General features: G+C 38.0%; 1 protein-coding gene across 1 annotated transcript in view; it reads left to right on the top strand.

The window, feature by feature from the left end:
• Positions 1-19,502, top strand: part of METTL15 (methyltransferase 15, mitochondrial 12S rRNA N4-cytidine) — an 83,463-nt gene that overhangs the window by 33,518 nt on the left and 30,443 nt on the right. The window contains exon 4 of the mRNA XM_054635459.2: positions 1,746-1,882. Within this exon, the coding sequence (XP_054491434.2) occupies positions 1,746-1,882 (137 nt within the window). The remainder of the gene's footprint in view (positions 1-1,745; positions 1,883-19,502) is intronic.

Below are 19,502 nucleotides of genomic sequence, written 5' to 3'. Positions count from 1 at the left end.
GATATACCCTGGAAATTTTAAAAGTAATTTAGCAGGATTTGTATTTTAGATATTTAGAATTTTTCTTTTAGTTTTCTAGAATGCATGTTCATTTTTACAATTTGCTGAACTAAATGCAGAGTGAAAAATTACATTTTTATGTTAATTTTTGTTGAAGGGAGATAATAAAAAAAAGTAGCTAATTAGTTTAATATCCCACTCAATAGCCAGTGTTGGAATTTTATGGGTGTAGTAGAAGTAACAGTACAATGCAAAGAAATCCCAAAGTGATTGCAGTCTTTAACAAGAAAGCTTCTCTGAATCTTACAGGTATGTGAGAACTTATAGAGAACATGCTTGGAGTTTTTAGCATATGCAAGTATATTGAAAATTTAGCTAAATTCTTCTGTTCAGTTGTGTTAAAGAAACAGCCACATTTTTTAACTGTTGGTTTTGTGTTTATAAATTGGTTTCAAGGAGCATGCTTTTGTTTTTGTCATGGCAGAAGATAAACCAGAATGCTTAAAGAGATGGTTTAGAATGGATGGCGTGTCCTCTGTAACACAGATTGGTCCTGTAGATACTGCTTACAAAACATTCTGGGTCAGTGCTTTATTTCTTCATCTGAGTGATGCAATTTAACATTGGGTGATCACCCAGCTAAATTTTGTTTCCTTCATTAACTTTGTAAAATATTGTAGGGAACTTTTTGCTTCTAGAACATAGGCTTAGGAAATGTGATAGTATAGCACGAAGAAATTGTGTTAAATAATTCTTTCAGCCACAGCAGAGTTAGATTATTAGTCTCAAAAGTATGTTATTTATTTTTAGGGGGGGGAGGGAATTTCATATATAAGTCTTTGTTTTCTAAAAAAATGCTTCTGGAAATAAGTTTGGGTCTTCACTGCCTTTGAATTTCTGTTCTTATCCAATGGAGTTTGTGATTGAACCTTAGTTCTTCTTGATTGTCTTTGAATTTCTGTTCTTATCCAAAGGAATTTTTGTTTGAATCTTAGTTCTTTTAAGAGTCAGATGGGATGATTTCACTTAAAAAGTGCTTTTACCCTTGGGCTCTATAATTTGTGAGAATAAGTTTAGTTCATATCAATTTCTGTTGAATATGATTGTAGCTGATAAATAGTTTTCAAAACCTATTTCACATAAAAAATAATCTGAGAGGTGGAAAAAATCCCCATGCAGATATTAATATTGAAGTATATGGAGAATTTGTTTTTCATGTCTAGCTTGAGTTTCCCTCAGTCAACAGAGGTCAGTTCAATCAGGGCTGAGAGAAAAGATTTATGGCAATACCAAGGTGCAGAGAGTCAGTCACATTTGTACTTTGGTTTAGATACAATGTCACAAAAACAATAAAAATGCTTGTTTTTTTCTGTTTGCTAGTATGTATTCCCCAGACTATAGAATTCCTCTAAGAGGTTTGGGGTTTTTTTGTTGTGGGTTTTTTTTTTTGTTGTTTTTTTTTGGGGAGGGGGGCAGTTTTTTGGTTTGGTTTTGTTGGGGTTTTTTTGGTGTTTTTATTTGTTTGTTTATGGGCGTTTGGTTTTCTTTCTTGTTCTTAGTTTTGTTTTGGTGAGAGATCATTTAGTGCAGAATTGCAATGATGTCAGAATACAAGAAACATGTCCAAAAAGGCAGCGGTGTGTTTCCCTCTAGTACACGAGGGGGATTTTCCAAACTTAAGTTCTACACCAGCCATCAGTTTGTCAGTGCTCTGAGCTGAAAGTGTTTGTGTTTTGCCTCCCCAGAGTTTCCTGGATATGACATTTGGAGCTGGAGGTCACACATCAGCTCTCCTGGAGAGAGCCAGAGACATCACAGTGTATGCCCTGGACAGGGACCCCACAGCTCACAGCATAGCTCAGCAGCTGGCAGCAGCCTACCCGTAAGTTATCTCCTCCTGTCTCAGAAAAATGGCTGGGGTAAGGTGGGTATTTTGGTGTTTGAGCAGTAATTTAATATATTTTTATATATTTTATATATTATATAGTCTTAATGTCTCGTTGTGGATAGTGTTCTGTGCTCCGTGCACCCAGTTGAACAGGAGATCCAATTCAATTCATTTATGAGTGCATGCAGCTGCTTCTTGGGTTTTGGAGTTAAATGTGTTGTTTTAAGCAGGCATCAAGTAGCTAATTTTATATTTCAAAAGGGATTTTAAAAAGATTCGTGTGTTCTGCTTGCCCTGAGATGGTTCTGATTGCATAGTAGCACAAAAGCATATCTTGGTGGTATGAATTTCACAAAAATGATGGAATAATAGGTCTTAAAATAATTAGGTCATTTAAATATGGATTATGAATATTTTAATTTTAAAAACCTCAAAATAATTGTAATTCAGTATTGGGTTTGCTAAGTATTTTGCCACTGGCTTCAGAAACTACTGAACAATTTAATAAGCTATAGTTTCTGTGTATAGCTTATGCTTCAATTTTCTTTTTAAATAAGAGTGCTGAATTTGCTAAATGAACAATTGCTAAGTGCAAATTTTCACATCTTTTTTAGTTATGCCAAGTTCTTGCTCCTTTATTTAATTCAGGAAAGAACCCAGTCAGAACATCAGTGCATTGGTGCAAAAGTGTGCAATATATGGAGTTGAATGTGAGCTTTTCAGAAAGTGACATTTTCAGATCTGACCAAGACGTAAAAATATGTAGATACAAAATTAAATAACGTGAAGTAGTCAAGACTTGAGAAATTTAGGTGAGGTAGTAAGGAGAGAATACTCACTGTCAGGTTGAAAACATGATTTCAAAAAGAGCTTTAACATGAAGGAAAGCAAATATTTCCGGTGAGAAGAGATCTGGAAGAGGCAGATAAAAAACCACCTGGTTCTTCAGTCGTGTTGTCCCACATAAAGAGAAGTTCTAGGGCAGCAGTAATATTTAAGCCATGCAGAAGGTGTTCATCAGCTTTTCTAAGATCAAGGGCTAAGCTGTGCATTTCAAGTGTGTTTGACAGAGACCCAGTGTGAGAAATGCAGGCATGTGCCAGGACAGCATGGCTTATTTTCTAGCCATCCTGCTCTCTAAGACCACTTACATCTATTTCTTTAAATTTTCAGTTCTCTCTGGGCTGAAGTGACATGCAGTGTACACTTAGACATTTGTGGAATCCCTCTCCCCTCTGTTATTTCTCCAGAGAATGCTCTTTTTGGCAGAATGCTGAGGAGAGTATTGTCAAGGAAAGTCCATTTTCTTTTGAACTAAGCCTGCAAACGTGTTCTGCCAAATGTCATGGCAGTTGTAAAGTCTTCTGTTCTTTGTGTCATGGGAAGAAACTGGTCTCTGAGAAACATTGCCACAGCGTAAACCAGCAATGAGCAGTCCTCTGACTCTGTAGAAGTTGATCTCAAAGTATCCTATGCAAACCTGGATGTGAAAAGTTCATTTTCCAGATAGGTGAGGAGAGTTGACAAGTGTTGGGTGCTCTTCTGACAAGAATTGACACCAGTAATTTTCTGCTTGCTTGGAAAGGATGAACTTTGCACAGCGCTTGATATAACTTAGGATGGTTTAATAGACAAAGGAGGTCTGGGTCTTACTTTTGATGCTGGTATCTACCTTAGTGGATGCAAGTTATCCTTAGAATGAAGTGGATCCTTAAATAACATGGTATTCTTGGTGAGCAGTCTTAATCATTGAAAGATGACTGCATGTCACCTGGGTATGTATTGAAGGATACAGAGCCACATGCTTATTTGCTCTGGTGTTTTTCCCTCATTTTCTGTCCTTCCTATTGGAAAGAATAGGTGAGTCCTTTTTCATAAGGTAAATACTATCTTTTCTTATATTTTATAAGAAAAACAACTTTTCTATATATTTCTAAATAGTTTGTGTTAAAATTTATGGCAAAAGAATGTTCTATATGTGCTAACTATGAATCTGCTTTCCCTGGGAAGTCAGTTGCATAAATCATTGTCAAATTAAGAGGAGAAAGGAGGTATAAGGATATAATTTATAAACAGGTGGTGTTTGCTTACAAATTAGTTGAGTATAAGGGATTTATTTCTGAGATATGGAGCTTTTATGAATGGATTTTTTTCAATATTTGTTAGAAGATAGTTGGTCTAACATTATTTTATTGTCTATTTTCTGCACTGTGTTAGAAACAAACCTTGCATCAGTTGAATTCAAATCCGCATGGGCATCAAAAGCCTGGGGAATTGATCCAGGTGACATCTGTATCTGGTCAGGTCTGTTCTCAGGTGAAACAGCAGCCTGGCTCACCAGGGAGCCACAGAGACTGCTGTGCTACCTTAGAATTGGCAATGGCAGTTGGAGAGAGATGTGGGGCTGCCCCTCTGTGAGAGGCACAGCCCTGCATGTACCGCACTGAAAAACTGCAACACAGGGCTGGGAGCATCCTCCACTTCCCAGGCAGTTCTCCACCTCCTCTGTTTGGCACCCCTGTTCAGGGAGAGGTTGTTTGACTTGCTGAAGTGGCTCCTGTGCTTTGGGGGTGACAGCACCAAGCTGGGGAAGAGGCTCTTGTGTACCCATCACCAGTAAAATCTGATTCCCACTGGCTGAAGCTGTGATTGCAATGGGCAAACTGCAAGTCATGCTTCAACTGAGTTTTCTGTTGCCATTTTTTCCCTGCTTAAACCAGAATGCTGCATGTGTTATTGGTTATTTTGGTTAGATGGCAGTAATCTTAGTGAAATAATTTTGTTCCCATTGTGTGTGGCTTGGTTTGCTGATGGCCATAAAGTAAAACACAACAAGTGCCAGCTGGACATGAGGAAGAATTTCCTTACACTGGGGGTGCACACCTGCTGCAGGTGAGCCTGTCTGGGCAGGCCAGCTGGACTGGGTGGTCTCCAGAGCTCCCTCCAACCCCAGCATTTATTTCTGTGATTCTGTGAAATGCACCCTAAGGTTCTGTGCCAAGAGCAGGATAAATATGGATAAATTAAGGGGGTTTTCTATACTCAGAACTCATAAAGGAAATCCTCCATATATTTAACTGAAAGACAGCCGGAATAATAAGTCACTGGAGGAGAAAACTGAGGAAAAATACATTTGATGTTTGCACTTTAAATGTGCCTCTATTTTTTGCTAGCGGTTTTTTTCAGAGCTGAAATCTGAAGAGGGCAGAGGAATTCCAGCTGCAGCTCTCACATTCATTTGGTGTTGCTGCTTATTATTTTTATTTTTTTTAAAACATGTAGTGCTGCTTTAATAAGGCAAAAATGGGTCAGGGTCTGTTAGATATTCAGTGTGTGGGTGGGAATCCTTTGACGTGCTTTCTGGGGAAGCCACCAACTTGGGAATTGCTGCTGAGGATGCAGGAGAAGAAGATAAAACTCAGGCAGTAGCACCAGATATTACAAATAAACCCTTTCATGCCCACTGAAAGGAAGAGGCTGGAGAGGTGGCTGAAATTTGGCCATTAACCAACAGCATGGAAAATTTTTAAGTATGAGAAACTCTTGCAGAGGGGAAAAAAATATGTGCTTTGTAATTCTCTGAGCAGAATGAGAAATTTTGCTCCAAAAGTATGGATAAATAGTATAGAATTAATCATAAAATTTAAATGCCTTTTTTTTAAGGTAAAGTGATTTTGAAGTGTGAGGGTGCTTTTTTTTAAGGTAAAGTGATTTTGAAGTGTGAGGGTGCTTGAGAGGATTTTGCTTTCAGAACTACACAAAGTTTGCAGAAAAAAAAGTGATAGATCAGCTGTGCATTGTATGCTCGGGGGAAAAATAGATTTTTTTTCCCCAGTTCTAGAAAAAGCAGCTCTCTTTTTTTCAGTTTTGATAAGCTTTTTTTTGTGTGCTTATGAGTTGTAGCTGAGTATTATATATTGGTGCTTTTCTTGCTATGTAGTATTTTTTTTTAGCTTTTAACTGTAGTTGTGGAAGGAATACAACTAATTGCAGTCAAGGCATATTGATTATAATGGTGCCTTGATTGCATAAAAGTATACTTAAATAGTTAGTTATAGGGTTATTTCTTTCTGAAGAATTCTCCACGTATGTCAACATCTGACTGTCTCCCAAAAGCAGGCAACAAAGAGAAGTGAGTTACTTTAAATATGAAGTGGAAAAAGTCAATTGAGGGTAGTTTAAAGACCCTCAAATGCCATTAGCATTAAAGTATTACTTGTTTTTATTTTGTTTCCCAAAACATTTGAATAGGAAAGCCAAACATATTCCTGTACCAAAACGTAACATCATTTTGATCTGAGTGCTTTTGAATAAGCTGCTTAATCAAATTATTTTGGTAGGACCATCTTAGAAGAGATAGGTTTTACCTTAAGTGAGGTTTAGTTTTGTGGATAACTGACATTTATCAGTTTTGGTTCAGTTTCTCTTGCAATATACCCTGGTTCCAGCCAGGTTAACTTTGGCAGCAGCCAGGAGGGGCATGGCCAGGACCTGGATGTCATTCCCCACCACCCCACATCCTGGGCAGGGGTGGGGAGGGAAGGGATCTCCCCCAGGTGTGGGTGGGTGCTGGGGAGCCCGTGGAGTTCCATGTGGTCACGCACGCCTGGGTGTGAATTGTTCACCCCTCCTGTATGCCCTGATACTGGGATTGCTGCCAGGGCTGCACATTTTCTTATTCCATTTGCTGCTTCCAGTAAATTGTTCTCAGCCCAGCCTGTGATCTTCATCTGCTGTGCCTTCAGTTCTCCTTTCCATCCTGCTGCAGGGGGTGGCAGTGATGCCTTGTGCAGGCTGCCCTAGAGCAGGGGCTGAACAGAGCTAAAGAATCAAGCAGGGATGGATTCAAAGCATCTCCTCCATGGATCCACCTTGGGCAGCACCAGAGCCCAGCCAGGGCTGCACCCAAGATGAACCAAAATGGCCCCAAAATGCACCAGCGCTCCCGGGCTCTCTCCCTTGGATCAGTTCTGCTCCATTTGCATCTTGCAGTTCATTGTCCCATTCCAGCTTTAGCCCCTGCAGTCCCACCCTGCTTGTTTTTCTCTCTGCAGCCCACGGGGTTTGTGCTCTTGGGGCTGAGATTGGGATCATTTGTCCTTGGTGCCCAGCTGGAGCAGGAATTGTTTTGTCTCCCTGCTCTGTGCACAGAGCTCACCATCCCTGAATGTGAAGCTCAGACCCACACACTAAAGCAGCACAGAATGGGAAAAATAGAAAAACTGAAACTGAGGCATCAGCAGAAGGGGAAGTAAGCCAGCAGTGGATGGTTTGGAGCACCAAACTGGGGAGTGCCATTCCCAAACTGTGCCCCAATCCCAAAACCCTTCCCACAGGAGAGAGAGAGCTCAGGATGTGGTCAGGTCCAGCCTCACACGTCAGCCCCATCAGTGTGATCCATCTGCTCATGCATCTGGGTTATCTTGGAGAGCTTCAGATGTACTCAGACAATGGAGGGACAGGTCAGGCAGCTCCATCCCTTTCTGGCTGGAGAGGCTGCACCTTTTAGAGCACAGGTGTGGATCAGGAAACAAAGAAACACTCAGCAGGATGAGTTGGTTTTCTTCCATCACAGTTTGTTTATCTAGGAGCACTCGGAAATGCTAACTCCTTACATGTGGGGTTTTTATTTGTTGGGTTTCTTGTTTTATTTTGGGGTTAGGATTGAAAGTATTTGGTGTGATAGTGTGTGTTTAGATTTAGGTGTTAATTTTTTTTTTTATTACTGTTATAATTTTACAGCAGGGAGTTCTGCAGTTTTTTTATTAGTAAGGTATAAAATGGTTAATTACTTTTTGTTACAAGGTTTTTTTTAAAGTTAAATTATTTAAGAAATTATACTGAATTTTTTTAACTTAATTGATTATTTGAAGTCCGCAATGCAGACTTTTTTAATTACAAAATATTATTTCAACTTAGGAAGAAGAAGGAGGAAGAAAGTAAAGAAGAATAATTTGTTTCTGTTTTAAAACCTCTATTTTAAAACTCTATTTAAAAACTCTATTTTGCTTCATATTTATTACTATATTCTAAAACCCTAAACTTGAAGTCTTTTACTTTGTGATATTATCCACTTCTAACCAACTACACACCCGTAATCCTAGTGCCACGCATCAACTTTGGAAACTCTTTATAGCTTTAGGTCAAACGTAGCGTCCTCTTGTGAGTTTGTGCCTCTCAGCACAGAAAGCTCAAAATTCTCAGTATTTAGGGTTCTAACACTTGCAGAATGAGAGAACCATCGTGTAGGTTGATAGAGAGTGTGGTATTCACATTCTCTGAAGAGAGGAAGACATAATTCTCTCTCCCAGGATTTTTCCTGGGGAAGGCAATGAAAATGGTAGCTTTTTCCACCTTTTTTTTTTTGTTTTTCCTTCCAGGAGGCTTTATAAGAATAGATTATACTTTATCATATTATATGTGTATATATATATATATATATATATATATATAAAATTGTATATTTTTATATATGATATTGTATAGGTATATATAATATTATCTATAATATTATATTTTATATAATGTTATATTTATTAGTTATATAAATATATAACTGATACATATAGTATTATATATTATTATATAATATCGTATTCATTTATAATATTATATACTATTATATATTCATATATAATAGTATATTCTCGATATAAAACATATTATATATTATATAATGTATATTATCTATAATTTTATAATGTATATTATTATATATATGAAATAGAATTGCTTTATTAAAATATATGATATGACACTAATACGGTATTAAATTACATACTAAAGAGATACTCTATTAAAAGAGATACTAAAGAAAAACCCATGACTGTCTGAGTCAGCCAGGACACAGCTTTGACCCAATTGGCCAAGGAATCCAAACAGCCCTCAGCAGAATCCAGTTGGCAAATCACTCTGGGTGAACAGTCTCCATAACACATTCCACATGTGCCAAACACGAGGAGCAGTGGGTAGAGATGAGAATTGTTTCCTTCTCTCTGTGCTTGGGAAGTTGTGCCTGCTGTTCTTTGTGAAGAGAGCTGTGGCCATGAGAGAGGGGTAAGAAGCCTCTGAAATAATTTCAAACAAGGGCAAACCCCTCTCTGTCGTGGTTAAGGAGACGGAGCTGAATGTGAGTGATTTGAGTTCCTTCTTCATACAAATGTCCTGAATTTATTTTTAAGGACCTGTTATCTCAGCTTGAAGGACTGCAATATCAAGTGTTCCTTTAACCATGCTCATGATATTCTCATTCTTTAATTCATCTGTATCAGGGTGGTATGAAAGTGCTCAGGAAATCTTTAAAGCTTACTGCTACAGCTTTTAAACTAAGATTATTACTAAGAACAGTTCTCTGAGGCTTAATTTGGGTTGTAGATCTTTTTTCTAAAAGGAAAATGTGTTTTCAATACCCATCAAGTAAATAGCTACCATACTGAAATAATCTTTGCATTTTTTGGTCTGTAAAGGAGTCATCAGCTTTTTCTTTCAGCCAATTTTCCTTCTTCTTGGTTTTGATGATGAAGTTTCAAATAGGTGTTTGATAACTTAAGGACTTTCATACTGCTTTTGTAACCATCTCGTTACTAAAATGATTGTAGAACTTAAATTCTAATTATTAACACTTTATAATGTATGCTTCAAAAATATTTAGAAATATCTTAGAAACAGCTGAAGCATTTTTTTTTCCAGATGAACAGTTGAGTTCTGGATTTATTTTCATTACAGTAACAAGGGTTTACAGTTTGATTTTTATGAAAATTATCCTTGTTTCATAAAGGACACTGACACAGTACTGCTTTCATATTTTCTAAAATTTAGTTTTTCATAATAGCAAAACTCTTTCTGATGGGAAGGCAGAGAGGAAGGCAATAATTTCCAATCAGAAGGTTTTTGTACCTGGTGGCTGGTTGTCTACAGATCTTTTTGTCTTGATAAGAAGATACTATTTTCATATTCCTTAGCAATTTTGTACCAGGCTGCATATTTAGCTTGTTTTTGCTCACCCTGACGATGGGAGGCATTAAAGCACTCTGCACAAATCAAGAGGACATAAACTGATTTAAAATACTCCTCCTTGTATCAAACAATACAGACAAAAGTTGGTTTCATCAGTGGATAGATGATAATCATTGGGGATAGAAGACAGCAGCAGTTTGCTGTGAAGGTGGAAATGACATAAATGTGTGGCCAAAAAGATGCTTGTCACTTACTGAGAGAAGGTCAAGTCGTGCTGGTATTTAAGATAAACATATTATTTACTAAATGGCTAAATTAACCCCCCAGAAAAGCTGATAGTCTCTGATTCATAATCTTATTTCTTCTACTTTGATAAAAAAGGAAAACGAGTAACTAAATGAAAATATTTGTAAACAGATTTTTGTATCACAACTGCACTTCACACTTAACTATGAAATATAGAAATGTACAGAGAAATTCAGATTATTTTTCTGATTCAGTCATTGGGTTTCAGATACTATTATTCCTAGAAGCATTAGGATCATGCATATAGGTGACACAGACCATAAAAATGAATTACTTTGACTACATAATTCTGGTTTTTCCTTGTCATGATAATAAACATAATTTGCATTTTAATTTGATTCTAGCCTTCATGACTCAGCTGTGCCAAGTATTGTACAGAATATTGAAAGGGCTGAAAGTAAAATCAGGCCGTTAATTGCTGCTTTGTATTTGGATGCCTGAGAAATACATCAGCTCAGCTTGATCAAGAAGCAAAGATTTGGGTAGAGAGATTTCGGGGAATTTCAGTGTGAAATTCAAAAGAAATTTCTGTGTAGAATTCAAAAGAAATTTCTGTGTAAAATTCCAGAATCAGTAATTTGGAATGGAAGTTGCCTGTGCCCTTTCCCCCGCTGAATGGTGCGAGTGTTTGGGACCAACATTGACTGAGTGGTGTTGACACACACAGAGATTTATAAGGAGCAATAGAGGTGTCAAATCTCACCAGCACAAACAATCTGTGTTATTGGTGCTGTTTATTCTGTCAGCCTCACTGTGGTCAAGAGAACTTCGAGGCTGCTGCAATTTAAATATTTAAAATCTCCTTCACCTGAGTATTAGGGTAAGTTTTGGCTCCTTGCACTGCAGTCTGGACTGAGCTTGGAGTGATGTGTGGCTCCCAGCATGTGAGTGGATTCAGCCCCTTCTGCAGTCTGCTTCTAGGTGGATGTTAGCACCCAGTGAGTACAATGTTAAAATTAAATACCTTGTGGCATTCAGTAGTGTTTAAGGCAAAAGCTGGTGATGCGTGAAATTATGCTAATATGTTTTGGTGTTCTAAAAAATAAATAAGAAAAAATTAATTTTCTGTAGATAAGTAAAAATTATGTGTCATGGCAGAATTGAATGTGTAGTTTGTTACTTTTCCAAATAGCAGGACCAAAAATGTGTGAATACTGAATGTTGTATGAACATTTTGAATAATCAGTAGTGTCACTTTGTTAAATTTCATGCTGCAACAAAGCTGATTTCATTCAGGGTGAGTTGACCATCTTGGATACTACTCTGAGAGTATAAAGGGCAACTTCTTATTTCAAGCTAACAAAATTTGGGGATGTAAGGTGAAATTTTCTTATGCAGAAATTTATTTCCTTCAGGTTAATCTGGTATATGTGTCAATACCAGCAGCTAAGGAAAGGCTGAATACAAAGGTTAATGCTAGTGTGGTAATGAGGGGGAAATTATTATCATGGTAATTATCATGGTAATGAGGGGGAACCCCACAAATAGGTTTACGTTTGTAGTATGCTTAAGGTAGGATAAATGTGGTTGTGGTTTTGTAGCTGTGGTATGACTTGTGTGGTTCAAATCATCTTATTTCTGCCTGTCTGGAAAGCATACCGTGCCATGAAAAATATTTAGATTTCCCAAAATAAAATGCATAATCAAAATAGCCTTCTCTTTTGCTTTCAAAATAACCCATTGGGTTTATTTTCAAATAGATTTCAAATAGAGTTTGAGAACTTTCAAATAGATTAAAAATAATATTAGCTAAAATGGCTGGTAATAATGAGAACATGACACATGACCTGTCCTAAAACCAGGCTTTGAGCCGGTTGTAATATTTGCTGTATAGAACAAAGTGGATGAGACCTCTTGAGTTATTCTGGTGACAGAAAATTGCACAGAATCACAGAATAGGTCAGGTTGGAAGGCACCCCACAGCAGGTTCTGTCCAGCCTCCCTGCTCAAGCAGGGTCATTGCAGAGCACATTGCACAGGGTTGTGCCCAGGTGGTTCTCAGATATTTCCAACGAGAAGACTCCACCCCTCTCTGGACAGTCTGTTCCAGGGCATGGCCACCTGCCCAGGAAAGAAGTTCTTACTGATATTCTGGTGGCACTTGCTGTGCATCAGTTTCTAGCAAGGAAAGGAATGGTAATAAAATCTGGTGACTGACCAGAGAGTCCGAGACAGCTGGACTGTGATTGGCCATTAATTAAAAACAATCACACGAGACCAATCCCAGATGCACCTGTTGCATTCCACAGCAGCAGGTAATTGTTGTTTACATTTCCTTTCTGAGGCCTCTCAGCTTCTCAGGAGAAAAATCCTGACAAAGGGATTTTTCAGAAAATAGCATGGGGACCATCAGCAAACATGCTGAGGGGGCATCTGCCCCTTGGTCCAAGTCATTGATGAGTGACACAGTGAGTGATTACACAATTCTGGGACCAGTATTGAACCTTGGGGGACACCAGCAGTGACAGGCCTTCATCCAGACCCTGTGCCCCACCCTTGGGATCTGTTCTGCAGCCACCTCTGCATCCCCTCAAGTGTCTGCTCCTCCAGCCCAGCTCCCCGAGTTTGCTCGTGAGGACCTTGTGAAAGCTTTGCTCAAGTCCAGCCAGACAATATCCGCTGCTTATTTCCATTCTGCTCTTCCCAGGTGTTTGGACTGTTGTGGTTTTATGGAGAATTTAGCAGAATAGAGCAGCAAACAGGGCAGACACTGGTTTTCTTGGTCTCATCTGTTTCTTTGTCTTGCACGGTCACGTACTTGGTGGACAGGGCACCAAAACTATGTCTGGAGGAAACCTTGAGTTGTATTTCCTGGGATATTTTGCAGATAAAAAAATGGACTGAAAAAGAAATCCCTGTAGGCTTTTGATGTTAATTTGATGTCTTTTTTCATAGCTCTTTAGTTGAGATACTAGTTTATAATAAATTCAGATCTGTCGTAGCAAGAACTGTGAATAAAAAATGTTACTGAATTTTAAAAACTTAAAATTCAATACTCCTTTTGTGCAATGACTTCATGGCTTAAAACAAGAACTGAATCTCATTGTATAATCAGGGGAATTTCTTGCTTTCAAAGGAATATGTTTCTATTTTAATTATAATAATTAATAAGATATTAAACATTGAAAAATAGAAGTGTGCAGAACTAAGAATGTCTTTTTTTCCCCTATCTCCATTGCTACAGGAAGAAATGTCCATATTTGGGTGCTAATCTGGAAGCTTCTCAATGATTTGGTGTTGCACATTTCATAGAAATAGATAAATATGTAATATAAAATTATGGTACATAAAAATGTTTATGGATTAATTTTGCATTCACAGAGGCAGTGTAAACCCTTTAATTACTGAATCTTGCTTTTGAGTTTTCAACCCAAAATTGGATCACCCTGGCAGGTCGGGAAGGTTTTTGTCTCTGGAAGGAAACTCTCTCCTCCTGCTAGAGTTTGAGGTGCAAGTCACACCTTGATCCATTGCACCAACAGCCCTTGAATCCAGATTTTTGCCCATATTTTGTGGCTCTAACATTGCCTGCCAAGGTAATAGAGGAGAAAAACCAAAAGCTGTATTAAAATGGAATTAAATATACTGTTTACCTGCTATCCACAGAGGCAGGTACTTTGTCTTAGATTTATTTAAGGTAAAACACTCCTGGATCAACCTCATTTATTTCTATGTTGCCTGTTCTCATCTTGCTCTGCAAGTTCTGGCTAATAGTTTTCATGCAGACTTCATGCAATGTGTAGTGATGAAGGAAGGTCTGCCAGCCTGTGGTTCCCTGGAAAATCCTTCTTGATGCTTTCTTGACGTTAGGATGGCAGTGACTTTGTCACAGTTATCTTTTGGGATTTACCCAAAAGCTGGCAGAGCTTTGACATCAGCCAGCTCTGCTCTGGTGTCCATGTCTGGTGTCTGCTCTGTGTGACACCCCACTGGTCCTCCTGTGCTGTGGTGCTTGCACTTTTCCCTCCTGGGCTGGGACAGTGGGCACATTTTGACAGTAAATGCTTAGCTAAAGGCTTTAATTGCCTCAGCCTTTTTAGTGAAATTAATTACTGGGTTACCTCTGCCATTCTTCAGTGTTGGATATCTTCATGGTTCATCCTTTTGCAGTTTCTGCTTCAGGCAGATTTAGGTGTTCTTAAATCCAGCTCAGGATTTCTCTGAAAGTAGTTTGCCCTGCTTCTTCCCCTTGGCCCTGTTCTCTTTGACATAGCCAGCATTTCCCTGTTCAACCAAGCTAGCATCTTGCTGTGGCTTTTTGTTTTCATAGGAGTGTGGATTCCTGTGGATTCCCTTGCACCTGGCAGGAATTGTTCCTGGGCTCTGACCTGTTGTCCTGAGTTCCTTCTCATGCCAGGAGGGGCCTCTTGTTTACCTGTTCCCTCAAAAGGCTGAGGTCTCCTGTGTGAAAAACGCCAATCACTTGTTTTTAAAATTGTTCAAGTTTAATAGTAATAAAATGGTTATAAAAATAGTAATATAATTAGAGTAATAATAACTTGGACATTTTGGATTAGGACAATATGAGACAATAGAAACAAAGAGTTACAGACATCAGGGTACCTTTTCTGGGCAGCATAAACCCGAAAAAGGACCCACATTAACAGAGGATTAACCCTTAAAAGCAATAACCTGTTGCATATTCATACACCTCATACAGGATACATGAATTCCATTCAAACACAGGATTCTGTCTGGGCAGCGTCAACTTCTTCCTCTGAATCCTGAGGTGTCTTCAGGGCTGAGTGAGGCAGGAAGAAGTTCATTTCTCCTGATAATGGAGCAATAAATTCTTTTTCTCTGAAAGATTTTTAGGTGTCCTGTGGCTGCTATCTTGGTGAGAGTCCTCTCTTTAAAAAACTATCTTACGTAGCATAGTTTATATTTCAACATTTTGTTATAACCTAAAACTATATTTAACACACTACTTAAGAGAATTAATAAAGCATAACTTTCTAACATAACACATATAATATTCATTTTAATATTTGCCAAAAGCCAATCATAAAATAAGCATTCTTCACATCCTGGATCCTGTGGTTTCTAGTTTGTTGTCTCTTCTGCTACCATCACCAGTTTTGCAGTTTTGCCTCAAGAGTTGGATTGCAGGGTGTCACTGTATCTGGGATCAATGGTCCAAAGTATTATTAGACCCTTGTATTGTATTGCTTCCATGAAAAAGAATCTGTTGATGCACCCTTCACTGTTATTCCTTCAACATCGGTTTGAGGCTGTGTCAGGAGCTGTGACACCTGAGGTGTCAAATATTTGTGGAATGCTTGTTTCTTATACCAGAAGGTTTTTACCCACTCCTTGTTTTTGGTGTTGTGTAGTTCACTACAAGTGTTCCCTCTTGTCCTATGTTAAACTGGCCTAGCACTTTGTTACTGATTAATTTCATGAACTGTTCAATTCCATTTTTAAGTTATAAAATGAATACAGTTTCTGATACTCTTAGTAGTGTAAAGTTTCAATTGCTTTTGAGAAATAGAAGTTGTCATTTATTTGTTTGTCTTTGAAAGATGCTGCAGTAGGAGAAATGTAACTTGCATAACATATTAAGTACAAAAATGATCTTCTAAGATGAACTTAAGTCAGTTGTGTCACTGACAGCTTTCTTTAAATTCATCAGAGAGCATTATACTTGTCAGAGATTAAGTTGGACTTAGCTTCTATTTCTTTTAAAAATATTGTTTGTACTGTGAACATAAATGCTGGCAAACCCTCTAATAACCCTGAAGCTGTTTGAATATGCCCTCTAAAGGAAACAAAAACAAAACAAACCAACAAACCAATGAAAAGCAAAACCTGTACTGTAAATAATAAGCTGAAACTCAGTTTTTCAAAGAAGATTATAAAGTTTAAATAAGATTTTTTCCTTTGAATCACTGGAGGGATTTTTGGAAGGTTCCTGTCTAAAAGTCAAGCAGGGAATGAATGGCATCTTAGAACTTTGTTTCTGTAATAAGGTTTGGGAAAAATGAGTTATGGTTCAGGGGTTCTAAGTAAGCATTGCTGTATGGGGAGGGGGAGCTCCTCTCTGAAAGTAGCCTCTGCTCTTGGGCTGTGCTCTCACCTGAGCTAAGAGGGGATTCCATACTTATATTTGACTTTATTCTAGAGTTAAATGATTTAAAGAGAAAAGGGAATTATAATTTACTGGTTTAACTCATACCCACAGTCAACACAGTTCATCTGCAATGCTCAGCCCAGTCACAGCTTGTTACAAGTTTAACACACATCTAAAGCATTTTCATCTTGGAATATTTTAATCTTGAATGACAATTTCAATAAGAGTTTTTATGAAAAAGAATGAGCACCCTTTAACTAGAACCAGAATGATGTTCTTGTTTTGGCTTTCTGATGTCTTTCTGCCCCATAATCAACTTTAGGAGGTACTGCAGGTGGTTTGGAGTTTGAGTGAGTTAATAATTAATAAGGATTTACATGGCCTTTGTGTCACCTTTTATTTCCAAATCATTTGCCAACAAGTCACCTAAGGGCCTAAAGTTGACCAGGACCATAAGCAGCAGGAGCCTGTGGCGCAGTTGATGCTGATGAACAAAGAAAATAAATTGTAGAAGCAAAAATGACTATTACTGGTTCACTTAATAGTATAAAAAATCGCTTTCTTGTAAGGAATACAAAGAACCAATTCAAATGAAGATTTTTTTTGTTGTTGGTAGTTTTATGTAAAACCTAAACCTTCCTCTTTATATTTACTGCCAAGATTATTCAATTTATCAAATGTGACTGCATTGCTTTTGCTCCAGAGCATCCACTCAAATGGATGTCAGTATTGTGTAATTTTTGATTTCTTTTTTTCTCTTACTTCTAAGTCACTCTGGAGATTGCCATTACAGCAGGAAGGCACCTAATATTTCAAATATTTCAGGACTAGAAGAACACAGACTTTTCTATGACCTATCGAAGGTTTCTGACTAAAGGGTAGAGTTTGTTCTGGTCTCTCTCTCTCTGTCTTAAACCTTGTGATCCTTTCAAATCAGAGTCAATATTCAGTAAACTTTTAAGTAATGATAGATAGTGTCTTTGAAAGAGACCAAGTTTTGTTGTATGTGAAACAAGGGGATGTTTTTTTAATCTTTTTTTTTTGCCACACTCCCCTCCAGGTTACTTGACTGCATTCAGTGATATGGAGGCAAATCTTGGTTTTTTTGAACAAGACTTGTGGCAGAATTTCCTTTCTCACTCCAAAATTTTCATCATAGATTTCCTATTCTAATACTTAGATAATTTGATTACAAATGCAGATTGTTCAGTTGGTGCCACACTTTATTCCAATTCTTCTACAGGCTCTTATAATTTTTAAATCTTTACTGCTCAAAGATGAGGTCAGTGTAGGTAACTTGTGAGTGTTCCAGCAGCCTTTTACAAGGGTGGGATTTCATGTGTGTGATCTCTGATCTGCAGTGCTGGGAGCTCCTTGAATTCCCTTTGCTTTGGAGGCTGTATGGAATGGTATAAATGTCTCAATATCCTTGAGCTGAACCTTGGAGAGCCTACAGGTCAAAAATGACAATTATCCCTATTCCTACACTGCTCTGGAGTTAATGTGATTTCTTCAAACTTCTATCTAGCCTTCTGTGTTACTCTAAGAGAATTGTCCTTTCCTTCCCTGTGAGTGCAGCCATGTTTGCACATCTAAAACTTTTTGTTTGGTTTGGGGTTTTTTTTGGTTTTTTGGTTTTTTTTTTTTTTTTTGTGTAAAGGATTATAGGATTATTTAGGTTGGAAAAGACCTCTAAGTGCCACTGTTAACCCAGCACTGCCAGGTCCACCACACCCCTAAATTCAAGTGTGTTCAAGTTCCTAAATGGAAATATTCAGCTCCATCCATGCACCACAGCTTTGTCCATCAGCTGGGGTTGCTGAATCCCCAAACCATTAAACTCTTATTTGTACAGGCACAGCCCAAGGTGTCATCTTGTACAAATGAAAGGGTAATTTGTTTAATTGCTGCACTGCAGAAGGAATGGAAAGACAAAGCTTCTTTGCTACTTAATGTGTTTATTCAAGCAGGACTCAGAGATGTGTTGTAATGCAGATTTTTTACAACTTGGGTTTTACTATGCTGTCTTCTGGGTAAAGGTACTATAAATACTTTTTAAATGTCACTTTCACTCAAAATTGCTTACTCTGGTTTTGGCCATATGTTTTGAAAAACAAAAGAAAAATTATATCTGCCTCATTTTGCCCTCTCAAATCTAAGTAAAAGGATATTATGAGGTAGAAAATACTATTTTTATACCCTCTGTCACCTTTGTTAATATTTTATTAGACATAAATCATGTAGTTTCAGGCTGCATAGTGGCAATATGGTTCACTGTGTGTTCTATTTTTATAACTTTATTTAAAACTGACATGTAACTCGCTGTACCTGAAACCCCAAATGAGCCAGTTATTGGAGTGTAACAAAGTTCTGACGTCAGAACTGCTATTTATTCCACTGGCAACCATTAGAGATGCATTACCCTTTGGCACTCGTGTTTTCAGAAACACGGTTAAATTTTTATGACTGGCTCTAGCCAATTAGGATCCTTTCTCAAGACAGAAATAAGGGAAGGGATCTTTTTTATGACTTACTAAATGTAGCTTTCCAGAAACAACATAATAAAAAAAAAATTAAAAAAAAAAAAAGTGAATGGTTGTGCTCAGAGCTCCCAAAAGGTTCTGTGGGGCCACACCTGGGCTCTCCTGCTGGCTGCACACGTGTGCTTGGGATGCAAGGGTCCAGCCCTGTCAGAGGCATGAGCCTTCATCAGGATTTAATGTCATTACAGCTGAGTCATCCTCTCAGCTCAGTCTGGGAGCTTCAGCAGGATGTTGGCGGGGCCAGGTAGGGAGAACTGGCGAGATGCAGTCTTGTACTTGTGAGGTCGCCCGTGAGGAAGGGAGGAATGATGAATCTGACTCCATGTTCTTGAAGGCTGATTTATTATTTTATGATACCATATTATATTAAAGAATACTATACTAAACTGTACTAAAGAATACAGAAAGGATACAGACAGAAGGCTCAAAAGATAATAATGAATACTTGTGACTCTTTCCAGAGTCCTGACACAGCTTGGCCCTGATTGGCCAAAGAGTCAAAACAATTCACATGAAACACATCTCCAAACACATTCCAAAGCAGCAAAACGCAGGAGAAGCAAATCAGATAATTATTATTTTCCTTTTTCTCTAAGGTTTCTCAGCTTCCCAGGAGAAAAATCCTGGGCAAAGAGACTTTTCAGAAAATATCAATGTGACAATGCAGGTGGTGTGGAGGGGCTGGGCTGGTCACAAACAAATGGGGAGCAATTTCACTGGAGGTTTCTGATGCTGCCTT

This window comes from Agelaius phoeniceus, chromosome 6 (genome assembly GCF_051311805.1).
Source record: "Agelaius phoeniceus isolate bAgePho1 chromosome 6, bAgePho1.hap1, whole genome shotgun sequence".
In the NCBI taxonomy this organism is placed as follows: Eukaryota; Metazoa; Chordata; class Aves; order Passeriformes; family Icteridae; genus Agelaius; species Agelaius phoeniceus.
The sequence above is the reverse complement of the archived record's forward strand: the minus strand, read 5'-3'. Positions and strand labels throughout refer to the sequence as shown.